The 26,698-nt window shown below is 46.1% G+C and overlaps 1 protein-coding gene across 3 annotated transcripts; it reads right to left on the bottom strand.

Moving 5' to 3' along the window:
* Positions 1-1,600: 1,600 nt before the first annotated feature.
* LOC134529153 (uncharacterized) lies at positions 1,601-25,462 on the bottom strand. 3 transcript variants are annotated; one of them, XM_063362950.1, is made up of 3 exons: positions 25,061-25,455; positions 13,760-13,977; positions 1,601-2,338 (listed from the first exon to the last, which is right to left on the bottom strand). In XM_063362950.1, the coding sequence occupies exons 1-3, from the start codon at positions 25,214-25,216 to the stop codon at positions 2,185-2,187; spliced, it is 528 nt and encodes a 175-aa protein (XP_063219020.1). In that variant the 5' UTR covers positions 25,217-25,455; the 3' UTR covers positions 1,601-2,184. The 3 variants fall into 3 exon arrangements, with proteins under 3 accessions (XP_063219020.1, XP_063219000.1, XP_063219010.1); XM_063362930.1 differs by having other exon boundaries at positions 1,602-2,338; positions 13,760-14,061; positions 25,061-25,462; XM_063362940.1 differs by having other exon boundaries at positions 1,602-2,338; positions 13,760-14,046; positions 25,061-25,462.
* Positions 25,463-26,698: the final 1,236 nt, after the last annotated feature.

Raw genomic sequence — 26,698 nt, 5'->3', positions numbered from 1 at the left:
AGAGATTGTTCTTGTTTCTAATAAAGGTTTATTAGGTAATTTAGCTAATAGATGTGATTTGTTTTAAAATTTTGGAAAAGGTAAACCTGTTTACCTTTCTTTCTTCTTTAGTTTTAGGTGCTGCTGGAATCAGGGTGGTTGGTGAGTGTAAAGACACCTACCACCAGGGGCGCTTGCATCTCGGGTTATCAGAATGCATTCCCGAACTAAATATGAATGCCGACCTTGCGTCCAAGTCCACCATCCTCACGCATGATAGACTCTTTCTACTCTGTCAAACTCTTCTTTAAGACCATCCTCTGTCTCTTGTATTATAAACTATATGCACGTAAATATGCATCCCCCATGACTGTACCAACGGGGTTACCTGTGTCTATGCAAGTTTTAACTGAGCCCAAATTTAAAAAAATTCATTTAGTTTTTAATATATATGGAAGTTAGTTATTGCTTCAATTGCTGCCATCTTTGGCTAATTCCCGAACAACACATAATATGCTTGCATCCCTCTCTCGCATGGCTAATCCCAGCATGATTAGGCATATAGGCTTCGGCATGAGACGCACCTAGGTCCCTCCCTAACCCGGACCCTCCCAAATACACTTAGTTTTGGTTAGGTTAAGAAAAAATAGTTCTTTATAAATATCACTAAAGAAAAATGTATAAATTCAGAAACACTTAATAGAAACTGGGAACTGAAAACATATAAATAGCTTGCGTACAATTACATACATGTTGAACTCATATTTAGATTTTTAACATATTTCGTCAGTAGTTCTTCGATCTGTATTACTTAAAATACCTTTTTATGACTTAGATGTCATCTAAACATAAAGCTTCAATAAAATATTAGGAATATATCAATGAAAAACATATAATTAATCTACAATTTGTATTTCCTTGCTAAGCCAATGTTTTTATAGTAATAGTTTTAATACGCTAATAAATGTAATACTGACGATTAAAAGAGCTTGAAAAGCGTTTTTACTTTATTTATATTGCGTATTATCAACGTATGATAACCGAAGACAGTGGTTTCCGTTGAGCTAATTAATTTTAATACATAAATTAGCTATTATTAAAATTCTAATAACCGTTTAACATTTAAAATAATTACGATTACGGTACAGTTAAAAGTTGGGGGTAATTTATTATTATAATTTTAATTCTAAAGTATTCATTCATCACTAAGCACATACTTTAAATAAAAGACAAGTTATCTTCAAAAAAACGATGTTTTATCTCTGATGTATTAAATAGGAATTTAAATTAAATGTTTCTTAACTCGAAAATATTGCTAAGAAATTCTCAGTTTTAATGTAAGTAATTCTGAATATATTTTAGAGGAATATTGGGAACATATATTTCTTCTATTAATATTTAATTTTAGATTACAAATAAAATTGCTATTTTTAATAATTTATATTTATTAAAGCTCCAACATAATTAATGAAATTAATTTTTATTCCTTTATAAATTTTGGAGAATAGGACATCGATATGGATTGTTAAAATCCGAAAAAAAAATATTAACAGAATTACAATATAAATTTTCTAATGCTGACTTGTGCAAATTAAATTATATGAAGAGTAAATACAAATATACTTTTTTGAATCGTTTATTTGTCAACATGATACAAAAACATAAACAGTATTGTCTGGTTCAGCGACATATTTAGAAGAGTTAACATTAAAAATAATTTATAATATCAACGCCTAAATATTGCCAATGTTTGGAAATAGTAGTTATAAAAAGTTAAAATCTAGCATTACTTTGAAACACAACCAATTAATAACTATAGTTAAGCCAATTTATATTCCAGTTCTAGTGTTCCTTCAATCTCAGAGCCATGGGAGCAGCTGTATAGAAAATATTTAGTCAGATTACACATGTAGGATTTTCGAATAAGTGTGGTACGAGAATGCCAACACGTCAAAGTTTCGTGAAAACATAGTTACTACATAGTTACATTTTCAGGGAAGTGATGTTGCAGGCTAGAAACTCCTTGAGGCAACTGACATTGACGAAGTGGTTGCTCACATACTGAAAGATGTGGTCACAGAATGAAGTCCAACACCAGCTGCAGGGATGTGCCTTTGCAGGCTGGGAACTATTTGTGACATCTGCTTGCCTCTGCCCAAGTGCTCCACTTTGAGAAAGTGGTCGCTCACATATTGAAAGATGTAGTCACATGACGAAGTCCGACACTAGTTGCAGGGGAGTGATGTTGCAGGCTGGGAACTCCTTGTGACAACTGCCGTTGGTTCTCCCTAACAGCTCCGCCCTGAAGTACTGTTCACCCATCTCTATTCCTTCAGCTGCTGAAGGGTCCCACGAAGGCCTACAGCATGTCACCAATAGTGTTTTAACAGAGATACTAGCAAGAAACACTCAAAAAATTTTTTTAGAATATCAAATTACATTTTTGTGCTATCCCCTAAAGTCTTCAATCACTCCACACACCCACCCGGAATAAAACCTGGGTTGGTCTAAAATGTGGTATTACAAGCTAAAATGGCGAAATCAGATACAAGTTATATACATCTTTTAAGCATGTTCAAGTGCTAATGTATTGCCAAAACACCCAATTTTATAGTCTAAATGTCATTTAAAACTTAGCCAACAGATAATAGAATTGTTGTTTAAATTCCAAACAAAGATTAAATTTAACTCATTAATATTTACTATACTACTAAATATATTATACTTGTAGATTTACTTAAATATTATAGTAGTATGTAAATGGGCATACTGGGACTGGCGCCGGCGCGTGGTGTGTGGTGTCGGTGTCCGCCATATTGGATTGTGACGTCACGGCGGCCATCTTGGATGGTTGTGACCTTGACCTTTGACCTTGACCTTGAATTTGATCCTCAAAATGTGTCAAAATCCGCCAAAATTGGGCAAAATTTGCCCAAAATTCCTCAAAAATCGCCAAAATTTCAATTTCTGTGAAAAAAAATTCCGCCAAAAAATCTCAAAAAATTCCACAATTCAAAAATTCCCGTTTTCGAGAGAAAAATTCCCGTTTCGAGGGAAAATTTCCCGTTTTTAGTCCTTAAAAATCCCAGCGGCTAGAAATGTCCATATGTAGGCTTAAGCATCCATGTCTACAGCCTACGATAAGCCTCTGACGTCATCATGGATTATGACGTCACCGTTGTAATTTCCGTTACGGCCGCCATCTTTAACTTTTTTATTTATTATCCGATTTTAATGAAATTTTTTTTTAAAATTATAAAAATATTCATTTAATAAAATTTCAATAAAATTTTTTTAAAAATCATACATTAACGACACGGAGCTCGGAGTCCTCGGTTCAAACCCGACGAGTGCAAAAAAAATAAAAATGGCGACCGATCCTTCCCCCCGCGGTGGCTGCAGGCATACTGACTCCCACCACTTTTTTTCAAAGCATATATATCGTCAGGTAGTATGACGTCATGTCCGCCATCTTGTCCTCGTCTGCTGGAAGCCATCATCAGTGTATCGTCGGCGAGAGTGCGCTGACGCCATGTTAGTTTAATTCTTATCCGCTAGAGTGCAGTAATCATTTATTATTGCTGTGACACCCGACATCTTGTCATTTGGCCGCCATCTTGAAAATCCGTAATTATTTAGCTAGAAATTCGGGAAAAATTCCAAAATTCATTAAATAAATTTGTAATCTATATACTGATTGATTAGGTCGACTAAGGTCCTTGGTACGATCTAGGACGATGCAAAAAAAAGGAAATATAACATCAATTTAACATAATAGTAACATGTTCGAAAATAAAAACACTGCAAGTTCTTTTACAAACATAATATTTATTACATAATTTCTATTTTACTACAGGATCACCTGCGAAGGTTAGCAATCTTACAAACATTTAGGTCCGCATAGGCGTGAAATGACTAATTCTTAGCTCCAATCGGTTTATACAAGACAGAGTCCAGCCAGATCCTTTACAGACATAGTCCTCCTCTTCTTGACAGAGTTTCTGGATACCTTGTTTAACAGTTTGCTTGATATCGTTAGAACTGTAAATTACTGCAGCCGATGTCTTGAATGCACACTTCTTCACTTTGTCATCGAACGGATAAGGCTTTCCATATATACAGTCCAACCACAAGTTATATTTCAAAGGTCCGTTTGTTGCTACGTCATCAGTAAGCTGATTGATTATGTCCTGTCTGATATCATCAAGAAAATTACAAATGTCCTTTGACTCACTTAACGTACTTGGATAATAGTAGTCTTTCAATGTTCCACGAAATGCAGACTGCGCCAAGTAGAAGCCATTATCGTTCACTTGTAATGCTCCGATCACAGTCTTATGTTTATTTTCATGTTCAGATGCCACAGCAATCGGTTGCTGCACATCAGTTTTTTTACTTGTACGCTCACGAGTCACCAATCTAAACTCAGGAGTCGTAATTGCTGCAGGTAGTTCAGCAGTAGGCGCAAGGACTTCACCTTTACAGTTTATCGAATGTTGGCGCAAATTATCAATTCGAGTAAACCATTTATGACACTCGTCACAGCGAAACTTCATGCGAGAAGGATTCTTCGTACATTTACTCCTCTCATGTCTCCGTACATCATGTGCAAATGCAAACGTCATGTCGCAGTAGCCACAAGGATGCCTAGTTGAAGACAAACCCGAACCAGATGTCGCTGTTACTGCAACTGAATCATTTCCAGGCATACTCTTATGCACATCAATGCATCGCTGTTGTATAGAAACCTTTACTTTCTGCCGCACTGCAGGTCCTTTACATGTCTCCAAGTGATGCTTCAAATTAGCATTTCTTGTAAATTGCTTGCGACACTTAATACAACCAAACATTTTACGATAAGGGTTCTTGGCACATTCTCTCTTCTCGTGTCGACGAGCATTGCTGATGTTTGAGAAAATCTTGTCACAGTAACGACATCGATGTTCGTTAGTTGACGATTCGCCATCCATTGAAGTCTCCATCGAGGGCGAAACAGCGTTCGTCGAGGTTTCCTGTACAGTCAGCACTACCGGCATTAAAGTCTCTTCTGCTGGTGGTATCACATCTGTTGAAATCCCCTCCAATGTTGACGTCATCGTTACCAACGGGATCTGCTCCTTCTCCGTCGTAGCTGTCGTCAAGGTTCCCGTAGTCGATGGTACAACCTCCGAGTTCGACGTTAAAGACGGTAAAGATGCCATCGAGGTCTCAAGAACAGGTAATTACGCGATTTATGCACCAGATTAAACAATCTAGGTGATCCTTACACCGCCGTCGTCAGAAACAAACTGAGCGTCCTGCTGTCTAGGACTCGCTTATATACATGCACCGGATGGAATAATACGCTAGTCAAATCAAGAACAATTTATTATAATACTAGAGTCAAAACAACATTAAAAAAATAGAAGCACCATCAAAAAAAAAAGGAAGCACACTTGGAAGCACCGACAACGAAAAGGCAGCACATTTGGAAGCACCGACAACGAAAAGGCAGCACATTTGGAAGCACCGACAACGAAAAAGGCAGCACCATCATCGAAAAGGCCGCACATTTGTCATTGGCTCCAATATTCATTGGCTCCAATATTCATTGGCTCCAATATTCATTGGCTCCAATATTCATTGGTTCCATCAGTCTATTGATTCTATCAGTCTAGTGACTCCAACAGTCATTGACACCAACGGCCTTTTTCTTCATCAGCTCCAATGATATTTGGCTAGAATGCTACGAGTCTAAGAGACCATGAGACTACAATTCTACGAGTGTACAAGACTCCTCCAACTACCTTCAAGTGTATAAAGCTCCAAATGCTCCAACAGCTCCAACACACAATGTACGCGCAATACATGCAATTTACACGCAATAAATGTAATGATTACACAGTACACACACACACAGGAAACGGAACGTACACACAGTACACACAGGAAACGGAACGTACACACAGTACACACAGGAAATGGAACGTACACACAGTACACACACAGGGAACGGAACGTACACACAGTACACACAGGAAACGGAACGTACACACAGTACACACAGGGAACGGAACGTACACACAGTACACACAGGAAACGGAACGTACACACAGTACACACAGGAAACGGAACGTACACACAGTACACACAGGAAACGGAACGAACACGTAATATTCACGCAATTGACACACAGTACACGCAGAGTACACGCAATTTACGCAAAGTACACCCAATGTACGCAATGTACGCAATATATATGTAATGTACACACAATGACTACGCTTCGTTCGCGCAGGACAAGCATTTAATGAAAACGAAGCACGTTTGGACGGAAATTCTATAAAACGAAAGCTCATTTAACGAAAAGGAGGCGCATTCTCTCGTTCATTCAACTTGGTAGGATACGATCTTCAATGATAAGTTAGGATATAATCTCTCCAACAGTCTATGAATCCAACAGTTTATATTTCCATTAGCCATCGACTCCAACAGTCATTGACTCCAACAGTCATTGACTCCAACAGTCATTGGCTCCAACAGTCATTGCCTCCAACAGACATTGTCTCCAACGGCCTTTTGGTTCATCAGCTCCAATGATATTTGGTTAGAATGCTACGACTCTAAGAGACTATGGGACTACAATTCTACGAGTGTACAAGACTCCTCCAACTACCTTCAAGCGTACAAAGCTCCAACTACTTCAGCAGCATTATGTTATAATAGTACAAGGCTACTTGACTACGAAGCTACAAGTCTACATGGCTCCAATTGCGGCATCTGTCTTCGTCTGAATTTTCTCTTTGACTCCAACTCCGCCCGCCAGCATCTCTTCGATCTGCACCTCGATTATGTTATAATAGTACAAGGCTACTTGACTACGAAGCTACACATCTACAAGGCTCCAATTATCACATCTGTCTTCGTCAGCATTTTCTCTTTTGCTCCCACTGCTCCAACAGCATTATGTTATATGATTCCATGGATACTTTGTTACATAGCTACTGGTCTACGAGGTTCCAATGCATCATGTTTACGAAGCTTCCAGAACACAGGGTTACGAGACTGCGAGGCTACAGGACTACGAAGCTTCCAGGACACGAGGCTACATGGCTACGAGACTACATGACTCTAACTGATTACAATAGCACCACTCAGTGGTGAGAGTTAGGTTATCTCATGCAAAAGTACTTTATGCATGTAGTTCTGCTTTTCAACAACAGATGTCGCCACATGTTGCTTGCAGGTAAATAATATTTAGTTCTTTTATGCGGGATGCGGGATGCTCACTAACGATCGCAAAAGAAGGATGGCTTCGCTAGACTCCAAGGAAAAGGAAGTTCGTCTTACATGTTGGTGCTCCACAGATGTCTCATGGCGTAATATTAATTTGACTGAGTAATGATATTTGTCAATTCCACCTGATAAAAATATTGCAAGTTTTGATTTAGTAGCAGAAATTATCGAATTAAATGTAACTCCAATTAAAATGACATGTCTCAATACACAAAAAAAAATCCATGCAGAGAGTGGTTCCTCAGAATAGTCAGAAACACTTGAAGAAACCACAGGAATGATTGCAAGAACACGGGAGAAACCATCAAATTATTGACATTAATAATCAGGAGCACACGGAGAAAACCATAATAATATTGGCAAGAATAATCAGGAGCACACGGAGAAAACCATCATAATATTGACCAGATTAATCAGAAGTACTCGGAGAAAACCACCACATGTTTTCCTTGATATCATAAAATTACAGGAAAAAAATATTTAAAAAAAATAAAAATTAATAAAAAAATAAAAAAAATAAAAAAATGCATAAACAGTTTCTGCTAGCTTGTAAACTTATCATTGTTGAGCAAAGATAGAATTCTTGTACAAGCCAGAAATTTATGCATTTTTTTATTTTTTTTATTTTTTATTAATTTTTATTTTTTTTAAATATTTTTTTCCTGTAATTTTATGATATCAAGGAAAACATGTGGTGGTTTTCTCCGAGCACTTCTGATTAATCTGGTCAATATTATGATGGTTTTCTCCGTGTGCTCCTGATTATTCTTGCCAATATTATGATGGTTTTCTCCGTGTGCTCCTGATTATTAATGTCAATAATTTGATGGTTTTTCCCGTGTTCTTGCAATCATTCCTGTGGTTTCTTCAAGTGTTTCTGACTATTCTGAGGAACCACTCTCTGCATGGATTTTTTTTTGTCTATTGAGACATGTCATTTTAATTGGAGTTACATTTAATTCGATAATTTCTGCTACTAAATCAAAACTTGCAATATTTTTATCAGGTGGAATTGACAAATATCATTACTCAGTCAAATTAATATTACGCCATGAGACATCTGTGGAGCACCAACATGTAAGACGAACTTCCTTTTCCTTGGAGTCTAGCGAAGCCATCCTTCTTTTGCGATCGTTAGTGAGCATCCCGCATCCCGCATAAAAGAACTAAATATTATTTACCTGCAAGCAACATGTGGCGACATCTGTTGTTGAAAAGCAGAACTACATGCATAAAGTACTTTTGCATGAGATAACCTAACTCTCACCACTGAGTGGTGCTATTGTAATCAGTTAGAGTCATGTAGTCTCGTAGCCATGTAGCCTCGTGTCCTGGAAGCTTCGTAGTCCTGTAGCCTCGCAGTCTCGTAACCCTGTGTTCTGGAAGCTTCGTAAACATGATGCATTGGAACCTCGTAGACCAGTAGCTATGTAACAAAGTATCCATGGAATCATATAACATAATGCTGTTGGAGCAGTGGGAGCAAAAGAGAAAATGCTGACGAAGACAGATGTGATAATTGGAGCCTTGTAGATGTGTAGCTTCGTAGTCAAGTAGCCTTGTACTATTATAACATAATGCTGCTGTAGCAGTTGGAGCCAAAGAGAAAATTCAGCCGAAGACAGATGCCGTAATTGGAGCCTTGTAGACTTGTAGCTTCGTAGTCAAGTAGCCTTGTACTATTATAACATAATCGAGGTGCAGATCGAAGAGATGCTGGCGGGCGGAGTTGGAGTCAAAGAGAAAATTCAGACGAAGACAGATGCCGCAATTGGAGCCATGTAGACTTGTAGCTTCGTAGTCAAGTAGCCTTGTACTATTATAACATAATGCTGCTGAAGTAGTTGGAGCTTTGTACGCTTGAAGGTAGTTGGAGGAGTCTTGTACACTCGTAGAATTGTAGTCCCATAGTCTCTTAGAGTCGTAGCATTCTAACCAAATATCATTGGAGCTGATGAACCAAAAGGCCGTTGGAGACAATGTCTGTTGGAGGCAATGACTGTTGGAGCCAATGACTGTTGGAGTCAATGACTGTTGGAGTCAATGACTGTTGGAGTCGATGGCTAATGGAAATATAAACTGTTGGATTCATAGACTGTTGGAGAGATTATATCCTAACTTATCATTGAAGATCGTATCCTACCAAGTTGAATGAACGAGAGAATGCGCCTCCTTTTCGTTAAATGAGCTTTCGTTTTATAGAATTTCCGTCCAAACGTGCTTCGTTTTCATTAAATGCTTGTCCTGCGCGAACGAAGCGTAGTCATTGTGTGTACATTACATATATATTGCGTACATTGCGTACATTGGGTGTACTTTGCGTAAATTGCGTGTACTCTGCGTGTACTGTGTGTCAATTGCGTGAATATTACGTGTTCGTTCCGTTTCCTGTGTGTACTGTGTGTACGTTCCGTTTCCTGTGTGTACTGTGTGTACGTTCCGTTTCCTGTGTGTACTGTGTGTACGTTCCGTTCCCTGTGTGTACTGTGTGTACGTTCCGTTTCCTGTGTGTACTGTGTGTACGTTCCGTTCCCTGTGTGTGTACTGTGTGTACGTTCCATTTCCTGTGTGTACTGTGTGTACGTTCCGTTTCCTGTGTGTACTGTGTGTACGTTCCGTTTCCTGTGTGTGTGTGTACTGTGTAATCATTACATTTATTGCGTGTAAATTGCATGTATTGCGCGTACATTGTGTGTTGGAGCTGTTGGAGCATTTGGAGCTTTATACACTTGAAGGTAGTTGGAGGAGTCTTGTACACTCGTAGAATTGTAGTCTCATGGTCTCTTAGACTCGTAGCATTCTAGCCAAATATCATTGGAGCTGATGAAGAAAAAGGCCGTTGGTGTCAATGACTGTTGGAGTCACTAGACTGATAGAATCAATAGACTGATGGAACCAATGAATATTGGAGCCAATGAATATTGGAGCCAATGAATATTGGAGCCAATGAATATTGGAGCCAATGACAAATGTGCGGCCTTTTCGATGATGGTGCTGCCTTTTTCGTTGTCGGTGCTTCCAAATGTGCTGCCTTTTCGTTGTCGGTGCTTCCAAATGTGCTGCCTTTTCGTTGTCGGTGCTTCCAAGTGTGCTTCCTTTTTTTTTTGATGGTGCTTCTATTTTTTTAATGTTGTTTTGACTCTAGTATTATAATAAATTGTTCTTGATTTGACTAGCGTATTATTCCATCCGGTGCATGTATATAAGCGAGTCCTAGACAGCAGGACGCTCAGTTTGTTTCTGACGACGGCGGTGTAAGGATCACCTAGATTGTTTAATCTGGTGCATAAATCGCGTAATTACCTGTTCTTGAGACCTCGATGGCATCTTTACCGTCTTTAACGTCGAACTCGGAGGTTGTACCATCGACTACGGGAACCTTGACGACAGCTACGACGGAGAAGGAGCAGATCCCGTTGGTAACGATGACGTCAACATTGGAGGGGATTTCAACAGATGTGATACCACCAGCAGAAGAGACTTTAATGCCGGTAGTGCTGACTGTACAGGAAACCTCGACGAACGCTGTTTCGCCCTCGATGGAGACTTCAATGGATGGCGAATCGTCAACTAACGAACATCGATGTCGTTACTGTGACAAGATTTTCTCAAACATCAGCAATGCTCGTCGACACGAGAAGAGAGAATGTGCCAAGAACCCTTATCGTAAAATGTTTGGTTGTATTAAGTGTCGCAAGCAATTTACAAGAAATGCTAATTTGAAGCATCACTTGGAGACATGTAAAGGACCTGCAGTGCGGCATAAAGTAAAGGTTTCTATACAACAGCGATGCATTGATGTGCATAAGAGTATGCCTGGAAATGATTCAGTTGCAGTAACAGCGACATCTGGTTCGGGTTTGTCTTCAACTAGGCATCCTTGTGGCTACTGCGACATGACGTTTGCATTTGCACATGATGTACGGAGACATGAGAGGAGTAAATGTACGAAGAATCCTTCTCGCATGAAGTTTCGCTGTGACGAGTGTCATAAATGGTTTACTCGAATTGATAATTTGCGCCAACATTCGATAAACTGTAAAGGTGAAGTCAGTGCGCCTACTGCTGAACTACCTGCAGCAATTACGACTCCTGAGTTTAGATTGGTGACTCGTGAGCGTACAAGTAAAAAAACTGATGTGCAGCAACCGATTGCTGTGGCATCTGAACATGAAAATAAACATAAGACTGTGATCGGAGCATTACAAGTGAACGATAATGGCTTCTACTTGGCGCAGTCTGCATTTCGTGGAACATTGAAAGACTACTATTATCCAAGTACGTTAAGTGAGTCAAAGGACATTTGTAATTTTCTTGATGATATCAGACAGGACATAATCAATCAGCTTACTGATGACGTAGCAACAAACGGACCTTTGAAATATAACTTGTGGTTGGACTGTATATATGGAAAGCCTTATCCGTTCGATGACAAAGTGAAGAAGTGTGCATTCAAGACATCGGCTGCAGTAATTTACAGTTCTAACGATATCAAGCAAACTGTTAAACAAGGTATCCAGAAACTCTGTCAAGAAGAGGAGGACTATGTCTGTAAAGGATCTGGCTGGACTCTGTCTTGTATAAACCGATTGGAGCTAAGAATTAGTCATTTCACGCCTATGCGGACCTAAATGTTTGTAAGATTGCTAACCTTCGCAGGTGATCCTGTAGTAAAATAGAAATTATGTAATAAATATTATGTTTGTAAAAGAACTTGCAGTGTTTTTATTTTCGAACATGTTACTATTATGATAAATTGATGTTATATTTCCTTTTTTTTGCATCGTCCTAGATCGTACCAAGGACCTTAGTCGACCTAATCAATCAGTATATAGATTACAAATTTATTTAATGAATTTTGGAATTTTTCCCGAATTTCTAGCTAAATAATTACGGATTTTCAAGATGGCGGCCAAATGACAAGATGTCGGTTGTCACAGCAATAATAAATGATTACTGCACTCTAGCGGATAAGAATAAAACTAACATGGCGTCAGCGCACTCTCGCCGACGATACACTGATGATGGCTTCCAGCAGACGAGGACAAGATGGCGGACATGACGTCATACTACCTGACGATATATATGCTTTGAAAAAAAGTGGTGGGAGTCAGTATGCCTGCAGCCACCGCGGGGGGAAGGATCGGTCGCCATTTTTATTTTTTTTGCACTCGTCGGGTTTGAACCGAGGACTCCGAGCTCCGTGTCGTTAATGTATGATTTTTAAAAAAATTTTATTGAAATTTTATTAAATGAATATTTTTATAATTTTAAAAAAAAATTTCATTAAAATCGGATAATAAATAAAAAAGTTAAAGATGGCGGCCGTAACGGAAATTACAACGGTGACGTCATAATCCATGATGACGTCAGAGGCTTATCGTAGGCTGTAGACATGGATGCTTAAGCCTACATATGGACATTTCTAGCCGCTGGGATTTTTAAGGACTAAAAACGGGAAATTTTCCCTCGAAACGGGAATTTTTCTCTCGAAAACGGGAATTTTTGAATTGTGGAATTTTTTGAGATTTTTTGGCGGAATTTTTTTTCACAGAAATTGAAATTTTGGCGATTTTTGAGGAATTTTGGGCAAATTTTGCCCAATTTTGGCGGATTTTGACACATTTTGAGGATCAAATTCAAGGTCAAGGTCAAAGGTCAAGGTCACAACCATCCAAGATGGCCGCCGTGACGTCACAATCCAATATGGCGGACACCGACACCACACACCACGCGCCGGCGCCAGTCCCAGTATGCCCATTTACATACTACTTATTATAAATACAATTTCATTTTTTCTTCTTTGATATAAAAGTCTTTACTAAAAGATTTGTCTGCTTCTCAGTATTAATAATAATATTAACATAGAATATTTACATATATTTACAGACAATATAGTAAACAATTGTGTACCTGTAAAAAATTTATACTTAATTCTAAGTCTTCCTTTAATTATGGACATTTATAACTTCTGCCTTGTTAAAAGGACAACCTCATTTCTGTAAGCCTTGGGTCATCATTATTGGCTTTCAGTGTCTTGAAAGTTTCTCTGATTTATACTACTACTGATTTAACCACATAATTAGCAGTTCTCTATCTATATTTATATTGGTCTATCATTCGTTTCACTGAATGTACGCTACCGCATGTAAGCATTAGTAGTGTCGATATTTTTTAACATATACCTAACTACTATTAAGTTTACTGTAGCCATCCATATTATTATTTTTTCTTTTCGTATTTAATTAGTAAAATTTATATTCTTTTTTATACAGCTGTTATTATGAAGTCACGTATTAGCTGTGGTATTCAAAAAAGAAGTTCATATGCGAGTGCACCATGTTTAATTTTGGGTTAAGTACCTATAGTTTAGAGTTTACGCCAATTCGCCGAAAAAAATTAAATAACATAAAATTATGAGAATATATAACATAATTTTGTACTAGTTCATTAATTATGAGATGAAATAAATATACACTGCAGAAAGCAACAATGCTTTGCTTACGTGAGAATGACGCGTGCTATTTCCTCCAGAAGGCTCTCTGCAAATGGCGCGCCTGCGGCCTCACATATGCTCCTCAGCAAGCAATCACGCCCTGGGGAGAAGCCTTGTTGCTCCAGTAGTTCCTCTATCTGTGTGTAGGTGTCGCGCAGGTCGGCACCACGGTCGCAGCGCCTAGCGCGGTGGAACTGAGAAGCATTGCTGGGGAGCATGTAGTTAGCCTGCAGACCCACGTTGATGTTGACCATTCTGTTCGGGATGCCGGTTGGCACTTGCAGGCCAAATGCAAACTGTCGACACATCCGCTAGAATTTTTAGCAACACAAATATTTCACGAAAATGCCTCATTCAGTTAGAGTTTAGAACCAGGTAATCATGTATTATGACAGTAACACTAGCATCTTATATTTAGGAATGTATTAGTGCAAACTGAATATTATTACTCACTTAAATCAACCAAGTGTAATATTTCGGTATTAAAATCAAGTTTAAATAACTTTCCGAACACCTAATAAGCGTACCACCATTCGAAAACCGTAGCAATGTACCTATGTTGATTTCGTTACAACGAGACCTTTTTCACCTACACGGTATCACTTCATAACTGACGACATGTTTATTTAAAATTCGTAAAGGAAATTACTAAAAGGTATTTCTGTTTTATGTGTGTACCTGCTTTGCAGTGTTTTACCACCTAAACCAGTAAATAAGTCAGAGGTGCCCCCCCCCCCCCCAAACACTATGACTCACCCCCCCTAACCTAATGGTCCCCCCCCCCCCCCGAAATTTTTTATGCCATTTTCTCAATGATTTACTCAATGATTTTATAATATTATACTTTTTTAGTATTATATTTTATCACATTTTGCATTAATTAAAACTGATTTTCTAATAATAATTTTGGTCATTTTGACGTCGTACCGACGCTACCCTTAAGCCGGTTTCACCCGATCAGTGGCAGGTTGCCCTTTCGGAGCGCATCCTCTCCAAACCCCGGACGAGTCAAGTGAGAGCTCCGCCACGGGACCTAATTCGATGCATAACTTATAAACATAATATAAGTACAATGATCAGTCCCGTTAATTTCAATCACCACCAACACTTTAATTACTTAGTTAATCAATGCGCATCAGTGTAATTACGTGTAAACAACAGTCGTCCACTGACTTATATTTTCAAACAGTTACTTGCTAGTTTGTCATATATCAAGCCCTCAGCAATTAGTTTCCAGATACTAATTTGTAATTAAGTACCTGGAACGATTTTTTTACTTAAACTTATAGTTGTAAGGTGATATAAGTGTCTTGGCGCGCGGCGCGGGGTGGTGGGGGTAGCCCGGAAGCTACCCCGCGCGGCGGCCATCTTCCGGCAGTCTTCTCCAAGCTCAGGCCCGGGGCGCAACTAACGTTCCGTGAGCGGCCATCATCTTTGAATTCAACGATCACTCATTCTGCCATGTGAGTAATTACCCCAAAACTTCCTTTTATTAGCTGCCCACGTGTCCCCGAGCCCTTTTTCCGCGGATCCGGGACTATCCCGACCGGCTTAAAGAGCATCGAGTGCAACTGCGCCACTGGCTCCACTTGCGGTACTGGCCGTCTCCAGTGAACTTTTTAATTAACATGTCGTGCAAATGCCTGCCGGTATCACGAGCGAATAATTTGTAACGCCAAGCTTCGTAACGCCATCACGCGACCCCCCATGGTAACATACGGCACTGGCCGCCTCCAGTGAACTTTTAACCCGCAAGACTGCCGCGGAGTTAGATCGTAGCGTAATAATTAATTAGTGTTTTCATTGGGTAACCCGGAACTTGTACCGTGTACCAACGTAACTTGTCATTCGTGAGTAACGACTAATAAAGTTACTCAGAAACGTCCCCGTGTGTAATTTCAGTGTTCTTGTAATCCCATCAGCCAGGCATGCAACCCCCTATATTGCTTAGGGCGTATCCAGCACCAACACAGTAAGTTCGTCGTCATCGTAAGCCGACTTATCTAGCGGACCACGCTGGGGCAGAAAGAACCCACGATTCATCTCATGGTCTAGTTCAGGCTAGCCTGGCGCCCACCGGACATTCAATCCACATACACGTCACTGCAACCCGCTAGATATTCCCCCTCAGCTCCCACAGAGAGACGGGCGGCGGCAAATGGCGCCCCTGCGTGGTGCGTGACAAGAAAAACGAAATCAGAAAAATTCGAAAAATTCGCAGGAAAAGTAGGAAATTACGACGGAGAACGACCATTTTTAGAAAGCGAAGGGCGAATAGTCGCGGGCGTGACGTGGAAGGCAGACAAAGGTTTTTCCACCCCCCACCCCCTCAAGATTCAACATTCCAGCAGGACGTGCGACGCGGGCGGGCGACGTCACACTACCCCCACTCCGCGGCGACCGTTTCGCTCTCTGCTTTGTGCGGTGTTCCGGGCATTCCTCCTGCCCACCGTTCGTTCTCGCTCTTCGCTTCACACAGCCGGCGCGGCAGCCCCTTCCACCGACGATTTGGATCGGCGCGCGCAGCTCCAGCTGCCACCATTATCGGCCTCTGTTATATGCGACAGTCCGGGCACCTAGCTCGCGACCCGGCGTAGCGCGCACGCGGACACGCAACAAAACAGGCACGTACAGTGCGTGTCATCACACGGCCACGCATACGAGACGAAAGTTACGTGTTAACACTAGACATCATGTCATACCAGGGCGGCGGATTACCGGCTAATATGGATTTATTAACCGGACCGGAACCCGCCTGGGTACAATTCCTAAGTGGAAAGGGGAAAACGGAACCCACGACACAAGTTAACAACGGACTCACCGCGCCCGGAGCGACGGCTGTTTGCCCAGCGGCAAATCACGCCGAACACGTGCCCCAGTTACAAGACACCACGCGGTACATACCTGACTGGGCCACGGTGACCACACTCGCACGACCGAGCACTGGCCAGGCGATGTCGCTACCCGAATTCGGAGGGGCCCCACACGAGGACCCAAGCATGTTTCTCGAACAATGCACATCGCGGCTAACGCATAATGGCACACACCCTGCCGAATGGGCGGAGAGGGCCAGCGGGCAGCTACGCGGCGCGGCGCGGACTTGGTGGACCAGGTGGGGGCGCTTCGGAATGCCGTGGTCCGAATTCGCCGACAGCTTTACGCACCGGTTCGATACCGGATGCCCACTCATAGACTGCTCGGCGCAGTTTTATGGGGTTAGACAGCGAGAGGGTGAAGATGCGGAGGCATTCGTAGCCAATAAGATCAGGCTGTTTCGGCGAATTTCGCCTAACCAGGATCCCGCCCAAGCACTGCCAGTCGTGACCAAACTGCTTAGGGACGACCTACAGCCATTCATGCGGCTATACCAAACCACGTCCGTCGTGGACTATGCTCGACAAGCACAGGCCACGGAAAACAACCTCGGCGCCGGGAACCAGCGTCATCAGGCGTCCACGACCCCGCGACGACCTTCGATACTACCCCCACCGCCTCAGGCGACGCAAGATGTTCGCGGGCACGAGGAGCAGTCACGCGGGACAGCCGGACGAGCGCCAGACGTTAGGGTAACCGAAGCCCGGGCCCCCCAGTGCAGGTTAGGTTGCCCGCGCGGCACGTTCCATTGGCACAACGACTGCCCCCGGAGGAACGACTCACCCGGCCCACCGCCACCCACAGCACGACCGGACCCGCCCCCGCAGCGACAGACACCCCCGTTCGCCCCCACCATGTCGGGAAACGGGCCCCGGGGGGACCATTACTGAGTCCCCCGGCCGTGGCACCAGCTGTCCCGCCGAGCGCCCATCAACCCCTACCGACCCTGGGGCAACTGCACAGCCTGCCCGCCGGTCTTATGCGTGTGCTCGTGGAGGTCAACGGACACCCAGCCACCGCACTGATCGACACCGGAGCAAGTGCGGTCTTCGTGCGCCCCAACCTGGTGCCGCCTGGCACAATGCACCCGGAGCAGGGCGAACTACGCCTGGCCACCACCGCCCACACCGGACGGATGATCGGCCGCGCGGATATCAAGGTAAGCCTACGGGAGCTCGACACCAGGGTAAAGGCCATTGTAGTGCAGGATCTGAACGAGGAGGTCGTGCTGGGCATGCCGTGGTTAATTGACCAGGACGCCGTGCTTGAGCTACGTCATGCCCGACTCAACCTGGGCCGGACGGAACGCTACGTGGCTTACGCTATGGGACAGACGCCCGTGCCGGAAGGCACCATCACGACGTTAGCCGACATCCGTCATAATGTCCCTCCACAACACCAGGCCGACATAAACCGAGTGCTGTCGGGACGACCGGGCGTCTTCATGACAACAGGCCCGTTGAGACGCACCACGGTGGCAGAACACCGTATCCCGACCACCTCTGATCAACCAGTGTACGACCCACCACGAGGTTATGGTTTCCACGAACAGCGAGCCATCCGAGAACAAGTCACTGAGATGCTACTGAGCGGCGTTATCGAGCCATCACACAGTGCCTACAACTCCTGTGTCGTTCTGGCCTCCAAGAAGGACGGTACGAACCGGTTCTGCGTCGACTTCCGCCCCCTGAACGCCGTCACTGTTAGTGCCCCGCCCCCTCAAATCAGCGTCGAGGCCGCCGTGGCCGGACTGGGGAAAGCGTGTGTATTCAGCACGCTAGACTTAAAGTCCGGTTACTGGCAGGTGCCGATACGGCGCGAGGACCGGGAAAAAACGGCGTTCACGGTACCCGACGGACGCCGATTCCAGTTCCGAGCCATGCCCTTCGGACTGAAGTGCGCCCCAGCCACCTTCCAGACCATGATGACCAGGGTCCTGGAGGGCTACATCGGGGAGTTCGCCCTGGCATACTTAGATGACGTCATCGTGTTCTCGGAGTCGTGGGAGGACCACTGTCGACATCTGGCGCTGGTGATGGAGAGACTGGCCACCAATCACTTGACCGCTAATCCCGCAAAGTGCCACATTGGGGCGACCGAAGTCGATTTTCTGGGACACATAGTTAGCGAGGACGGCAACAGGCCACAACCGGGTCATCTCCGGCAGATAGCTGAAGCGGAAGTGCCACGCACGCGCAAACGGCTACAGCAATTCGTCGGTCTTATCAACTGGCTGCGAAACTATATACCTAATTTTTCGCAACGGATCGCGCCGCTTACAGACTTGTTGTCGCCCCAGACTCGTTATCGATGGACCCCGCCCGCCCAACTGGCCTTCGACGAGATAAAACAGGAGTTCACCCGATGCCACACACTAGCGCGCATAGACCCTGACCGGCCCTTGGTCCTACAGACCGACGCCAGCGCCCTCGGAACCGGCGCTGTACTGTTCCAGGTCGACGACCAAGGGGAGCGGCAAATAGTGGACTATGCTAGCGCTAAGTTTGGGGCAGCCGAAACACGCTACCACAGCAACGAACAGGAATGTCTCGCCGTCGTGTGGGCGATTAAGAAGTACCGCCCACACCTGGAGGGCCGTCCGTTTACGCTCCGCACGGACAACCGCTGCCTCACCTGGCTGCATACCATGCAGGGGCGGAAGGGGAAACTGATCCGCTGGGCACTGCTCCTACAGTCCTTCGACTTCGTCGTTGAGCATGTGCCCGGCGTCGAGAACCAGCTCCCCGACCTGCTCTCCCGTGAACCCGACACCAGCGAAGGGGTGGTGGATGACCACGACTGGGAAGACGTCCTGCCCCCAGACTACGCCACGGCACGAGGCGCCCAACAACCCGCCTACGCTCAGAACATCGTAGGCGAGGCCACGGACGACGCGCCTCCGAACACGGCCGCCGACGTAGACCGCCGCGTCTTAGAGGCCCAACAGCGATCTCCTGATGCCCACCGCCGTCGGCAATCGGCCGAGAGAGTGGGGCAGACGACCTGGCTCCTCCAAGGGGACAGGATAATGAATAGGTCTCCCGACCCGACGGGAACATGGAGGACCTACGTGCCACCGGAGGCCCGCGAGGCCGTGTTGCTGTTTCACCATGACCACGACCTCGCGGGACATCCGGGGGCAGATCAGACCCACCGGGCCATCGGGCAGTACTACCACTGGCCCGGGGTAGCTCGGGACGTCCGTGAATACATCAAGGGGTGCGAGGTCTGCCAGCAGCGCAAGGCTCGGCGTGGGGACGGGGTGCAACAACAACAACCCCGCCTACCGTCGACGCCATTCCAGACCATCGCCCTCGACGTGATGGGGCCCTACCCGCGCTCACCACGTGGCAAACGGTTCCTGATCGTCATCACGGACATGTTCACCAGGTGGACCGAGGCCTACCCCTGCGGCAACTCCCGGGCGGCAACCATCATCGGCCTACTGACCCGCGAGTTCCTTCCTCGTTGGGGCTACCCCCAATCCGCACTGACGGACAACGGCAGCCAGTTCCTGGGTGCACGTTGGAGGGACTGGTGTCGTGAGGCCCACATCGACCACCACACGACGCCCTCCTACCATCCAAGGGCGAACCCCACTGAGCGCCGGAACCAAGAGCTCAAGATCCAGCTACGACTCCGCCTCGGGGACGATCATGCTCAGTGGGACAGCCACGTCGCCGACGCGCTCTTCTGCGTCCGGAGGCGCGTGAACGCCGCCACCGGCATGACACCTGCGGAGATGGTACAGGGCCACAACCTCCCTCTGCCCGGCGAGTGGGCCACCCACGGCGTCCCCCACCCCGAGGAGCGAGGGGGAGAACGCGACCAACGGCGCACAGCTGAACATGATGCCGCCCGGCAACAGCAGGAACAGTATACCCAACATATCACCCCCCAGACCACCAGGGCACCACCCCCTCTACGGACGGGAGACCTGGTGTTCGTGCGGGTCCACCCGCTGTCCACCGCCCCGCGGAATTACTGCGCCGGACTCGCACCCCGTTGGCGGGGGCCCTACGTTGTCCAACGCCGCGTGGGAGCGACCTCGTACCGGATCAACCTGGGTGGTCGCCATGTCCGGAAAATTCATCGAGACGACCTCCGGCTAGCGGCCGTACCGGGTGCCCCGCCGCCCGATGGAGCGGATGACGACGGCCCAGTGGAACCCCGAGACGACGATGAAACAACTCCGGCCACCATGAGCCCGACGCCGCATGGGATGGGCCCCGCGGACGAGCCCCACCCCAACCCAAATGGAACCCCGGACCAGGCCGTTACCCCTCAAGGGGCTCAACGGGGCACCACGCGCCCCAAGAGGCTCTGCTTCGCCCCCACGACGGCAGGCGAAGAAGGCCACGGAGCTGGGCCCGCGTCTCAGAGGGGCGAGGGGTCGCCTGGCGAGAGAGTAGACCGCCCCCGCCGAAGACGACGCCGCCCTGCTCGGCGTCGGGGCTGTGTCCCCGACCGCGCCCCCGACGGGAATATGACGAGTCCCACAGGCGAAGTCCGCGTGACACGCCCAAGCGACGGCCCGGGAACCAGCACGGACAATCGGCTCGGCACGTCCGGCCCCGGGACGCCAACGCCCGGGACCCCCCCATCCGACCCGGCCACGGTCTAAATGGGCCCCGACGGGGATTCCAGCCGGAGCACGAATAGGCCACGACGGGAGCGCCACCCTCCGACGTGGCTCCAGGACTATGTGCTCGACGACGGCGAGCCAGGCGCCGCAACGCCGCCGCCCGACCCGGCAGCCACTGTCGCGTCGCCCCGCAGCGAACCCGCCGGACGTGAACACTCCCCAAACCGGGAGAGCTCCATCGCCCACGACGTGGCCCTACAAGGGGGAACGGACCGGGATTGGTCAGGCCAGTGTCGAATTACGGAGGCGACGCCGTCGGAGCTCAGGGACCTTGACGGGAACATGTCCGACGCGAACCCCGTCATCACGGAACCAGACGAGCCACTAAGCATTGCTACGGGAAGGCCACGACGGGAGCGCCACCCGCCGACGTGGCTCCAGGACTATGTGCTAGACGACAGCGAGCCGTGCGTCGCGACGCCGCCTCCCGGCCCAGCTGACATCGCAGGGATTGGGGCGGCGTCCCCATGCGCCGCGATGCTGCCTCCCGGCCCCGCTGCCTTCGCAGGGACTGAGGCAGCGTCCCCGTGCGCCACCGCTTCGTTCATCGCGACGCCGCCTCCCGGCCCAGCTGACATCGCAGGGATTGGGGCGGCGTCCCCATGCGCCGCGATGCTGCCTCCCGGCCCCGCTGCCTTCGCAGGGACTGAGGCAGCGTCCCCGTGCGCCACCGCTTCGTTCATCGCGACGCCGCCTCCCGGCCCAGCTGACATCGCAGGGATTGGGGCGGCGTCCCCATGCGCCGCGATGCTGCCTCCCGGCCCCGCTGCCTTCGCAGGGACTGAGGCAGCGTCCCCGTGCGCCAACGCTTCGTTCATCGCGACGCCGCCTCCCGGCCCAGCTGACATCGCAGGGATTGGGGCGGCGTCCCCATGCGCCGCGATGCTGCCTCCCGGCCCCGCTGCCTTCGCAGGGACTGAGGCAGCGTCCCCGTGCGCCACCGCTTCGTTCATCGCGACGCCGCCTCCCGGCCCAGCTGACATCGCAGGGATTGGGGCGGCGTCCCCATGCGCCGCGATGCTGCCTCCCGGCCCCGCTGCCTTCGCAGGGACTGAGGCAGCGTCCCCGTGCGCCAACGCTTCGTTCATCGCGACGCCGCCTCCCGGCCCAGCTGACATCGCAGGGATTGGGGCGGCGTCCCCATGCGCCGCGATGCTGCCTCCCGGCCCCGCTGCCTTCGCAGGGACTGAGGCAGCGTCCCCGTGCGCCACCGCTTCGTTCATCGCGACGCCGCCTCCCGGCCCAGCTGACATCGCAGGGATTGGGGCGGCGTCCCCATGCGCCGCGATGTTGCCTCCCGGCCCCGCTGCCTTCGCAGGGACTGAGGCAGCGTCCCCGTGCGCCAACGCTTCGTTCATCGCGACGCCGCCTCCCGGCCCAGCTGACATCGCAGGGATTGGGGCGGCGTCCCCATGCGCCGCCATATCTATGCAGCACACGTTCAAGTGCTGTATTTGGCTGAAGATACCAAGTGACGTCGGAGACTAATCGGCAAAACCGGGCTTCTCTAGGGGGGGGCGTTTGACGTCGTACCGACGCTACCCTTAAGCCGGTTTCACCCGATCAGTGGCAGGTTGCCCTTTCGGAGCGCATCCTCTCCAAACCCCGGACGAGTCAAGTGAGAGCTCCGCCACGGGACCTAATTCGATGCATAACTTATAAACATAATATAAGTACAATGATCAGTCCCGTTAATTTCAATCACCACCAACACTTTAATTACTTAGTTAATCAATGCGCATCAGTGTAATTACGTGTAAACAACAGTCGTCCACTGACTTATATTTTCAAACAGTTACTTGCTAGTTTGTCATATATCAAGCCCTCAGCAATTAGTTTCCAGATACTAATTTGTAATTAAGTACCTGGAACGATTTTTTTACTTAAACTTATAGTTGTAAGGTGATATAAGTGTCTTGGCGCGCGGCGCGGGGTGGTGGGGGTAGCCCGGAAGCTACCCCGCGCGGCGGCCATCTTCCGGCAGTCTTCTCCAAGCTCAGGCCCGGGGCGCAACTAACGTTCCGTGAGCGGCCATCATCTTTGAATTCAACGATCACTCATTCTGCCATGTGAGTAATTACCCCAAAACTTCCTTTTATTAGCTGCCCACGTGTCCCCGAGCCCTTTTTCCGCGGATCCGGGACTATCCCGACCGGCTTAAAGAGCATCGAGTGCAACTGCGCCACTGGCTCCACTTGCGGTACTGGCCGTCTCCAGTGAACTTTTTAATTAACATGTCGTGCAAATGCCTGCCGGTATCACGAGCGAATAATTTGTAACGCCAAGCTTCGTAACGCCATCACGCGACCCCCCATGGTAACATACGGCACTGGCCGCCTCCAGTGAACTTTTAACCCGCAAGACTGCCGCGGAGTTAGATCGTAGCGTAATAATTAATTAGTGTTTTCATTGGGTAACCCGGAACTTGTACCGTGTACCAACGTAACTTGTCATTCGTGAGTAACGACTAATAAAGTTACTCAGAAACGTCCCCGTGTGTAATTTCAGTGTTCTTGTAATCCCATCAGCCAGGCATGCAACCCCCTATATTGCTTAGGGCGTATCCAGCACCAACACAGTAAGTTCGTCGTCATCGTAAGCCGACTTATCTAGCGGACCACGCTGGGGCAGAAAGAACCCACGATTCATCTCATGGTCTAGTTCAGGCTAGCCTGGCGCCCACCGGACATTCAATCCACATACACGTCACTGCAACCCGCTAGATATTCCCCCTCAGCTCCCACAGAGAGACGGGCGGCGGCAATATCAGGTAATATTTCCATCCTGAACCGACAGATGGCAAACTGCTTTTGTTGAGGAAAGTTCGGGGCTGCTAATTTTATTTACAAGATCCCTTTCAATTATAAAAGCACCAGAAACGTATTTTCACATTATAAGCTATAATTATGTAAATAATATATACATTTTTCTCGTCTTTTAACCACCCCCCCCCCCCTGAAATTTTAATGACGCAGTCTGCGTCGTTACCCCCCCCCCCCCCTTGTGGGCACCCCTGAATAAGTAGCCTAAAAAATCTTTGCTGGATATAATTATTCACTACCTTGAAAAAAGGTATCAATTTATTCTTTTTTAATATTTTTAACATACATTTATTATAGCAAGTAACAAATATAAAAATTTCATTAGTTTTTACGTTCATAATATCAATTTTATTGATATTTAAAAGTTTTTTGTCACATCACTATTTGGAGAAAAAATATATATTTTTTAAATTAATTTCACAATAAACTTTGCAAATATAATTCGACAATTTAACTTTTTCCATGTCAGAGGGAATATTTCAGGAATTATTTTCACCGTCCCTTAGAGAATATTTGATTTAACTTAGTATTACCTTTGAATATATACGGTATAGAAGTCGCCAACCCAGGTTAAAATTTCTAATACGGTTTTGAGGTAGTTGGTTAATTCGCCGCCGCAATCGCCACCATCTCTAGGGCATCGACTTGTGGTGGTCCCTAGCGGACAAGTCTCGAACTGTTCAAACACCTATTCCCCCTCCCGGTCAACAACCATGAGCTGCAGTGAATGATAGCAAATATTGTAATAGGACAATATTTGATGATAGGTGGGGAGTGCGGGGAATGACAGCGGGCGACAGTTCTGCGCTCTAACGTGTAAATAACAACTAAGACGATACAGGGCGTTACGGCAGCGCACTGCAGCGGTGAAGTTCCCAAGCTGCTCCTTATACGCTTCTGAAAAACGTAGAGTAAATCCTATCCTCTCGCGACTTCTATACAGTATATATATTCAAAGGTATTACGTACCTGCAGTATGGATCCCTGGACGTACACCACTCCTCGCCTTCTCCTAGACAAACCACTCAGTCCGTCTCTCGTGCGCTGTCTAATCGCGAACATGACGCTACCCAGGACTAGACATAACATCAGCAATACCGCCCCGAGTGAAGTCTTGCTGCACATGGTCTCCGTGTGTGGTGCTGGCCTCTTGGTGCAGATCAGACACCGTGCAGCTACTACTGTGCAGATGGAAAATACCTGCCTTTCAACTCCTGACTGCCGACTGTCTCATAGCCAAGCTAGAGGCTAAAATAGGATTTTTAAAAAAAAATCTGACCCGACAGTGTTTCGAAGGGAAGTTGTCACCGAAATAACATCGCAAGTCTTGTGTTCGTGAGTAGGAGTGGCCTCGGTTAAAGTCTACCTGCTACGCTACGCTATTTAACATTCCGGTTCAGTGATCTTTCAATGCTCGACTTGGGCGCAGCTCGTCTGCACGGCAAACAGCTGCTGAATAGCCACTGCATTGGTTTTCCAGAGCGCGTGCTCGTTGTAGTGCTGTTGGTGGGAGGCAAGTGGTTTTGTGTGAACGCGTGAGTGTTAACAAGCATTCGAGTCGTTTGCATTTCCCGTGTCTTCTCATTTTGTGCTAAGAATTATAAACCAGGATCAAATCCCAGTTAAGACATTCATTTAAGTGTTGTTGTTTTTAATAATTATAGGAACTTACATACCAAAATTCACTCATAAAAATATTGCTGTGATTATTGTTACATCCGATAAAAATTTGTGTCATTTTTCGTTTTATGGTCCCTAGACCAAATATCAAAAGTTTATACATATTTATGAATAAAATAATATACTTAAATCTTTAATGAACATGGCAACTGCCAAAAAAAAAAATACTTAGGTACTTCAAGGTAATATGCATTATATATGTATTGTTGGCCAAAATTTAACTGAAATCGTTAAACCTAATAAAGTTCAACTTAAAAACTAAAAGAATACTATAATTCCTTAAAAAATTATATATAATTTTTTTACAGTTATTAAATCTTATAATATGAATAACTAATGGTCTCATGGGGGGGGGGGGGGGTTGTTTAAATATATATAACCCCCCAAGAAGTTTAAAAAGGAATTAGCAATTTATCAGTCACAGTATGTTACTGTCACCTAGGGCTACTACTGCAGGACTTAAAGTCAGTGTGTTAGTGTCAATAGAAATATAAGAAGTTTGAATACACATGTTAAAATATAAGGTTTTTTTTTTTTCATTTTTCTAAATTTCTCACCCCGAAACAACTTCTCTATCAGCCACTGATAGTAGTACCAAATTTTTTTTTTAAGGGTTTTTGATAGTACCCACCCATAGCTCAAGGTGTTTAGGAAATAGAATCTGAAGGACCAAAATATTCTTGGTTCCCTTTAATAATGAAATAAGCAATTCGTTTAGAATTAGTGTAATCATGTTAAATATAATATAATATAATTTATTCTAGAACAATTTTGATACGACTAGACATTAAGTACTGTAATCTTTGAAAAAACAGGAATTATATGAGCGAATTAAATCATCACTCTCTTAGTAGGAAAATAAATAAATTCGTTCAAAGTACCTATTTGTAAACTTTCTAAATTTTTTTGTCAATCTTAATTAAAAAA

Source organism: Bacillus rossius, chromosome 1, assembly GCF_032445375.1.
Source record: "Bacillus rossius redtenbacheri isolate Brsri chromosome 1, Brsri_v3, whole genome shotgun sequence".
NCBI classification, from domain to species: Eukaryota; Metazoa; Arthropoda; class Insecta; order Phasmatodea; family Bacillidae; genus Bacillus; species Bacillus rossius.
Note: the sequence above shows the minus strand (reverse complement) of the source record. Positions and strands in the feature narration are given on the sequence as shown.

What these genes read in the sequence shown, in the direction of transcription:
- LOC134529153 (XM_063362930.1), bottom strand. Translation starts at nt 25,216, where the DNA reads ATGTGCAGCAAGACTTCACTCGGGGCGGTATTGCTGATGTTATGTCTA. An exon ending in TCCAGGGATCCATACTGCAG is followed by an intron (nt 14,062 to 25,060) that starts GTACGTAATACC and finishes TAAAAATTCTAG; the next exon opens with CGGATGTGTCGACAGTTTGC. An exon ending in ATAGCACGCGTCATTCTCAC is followed by an intron (nt 2,339 to 13,759) that starts GTAAGCAAAGCA and finishes GACATGCTGTAG; the next exon opens with GCCTTCGTGGGACCCTTCAG.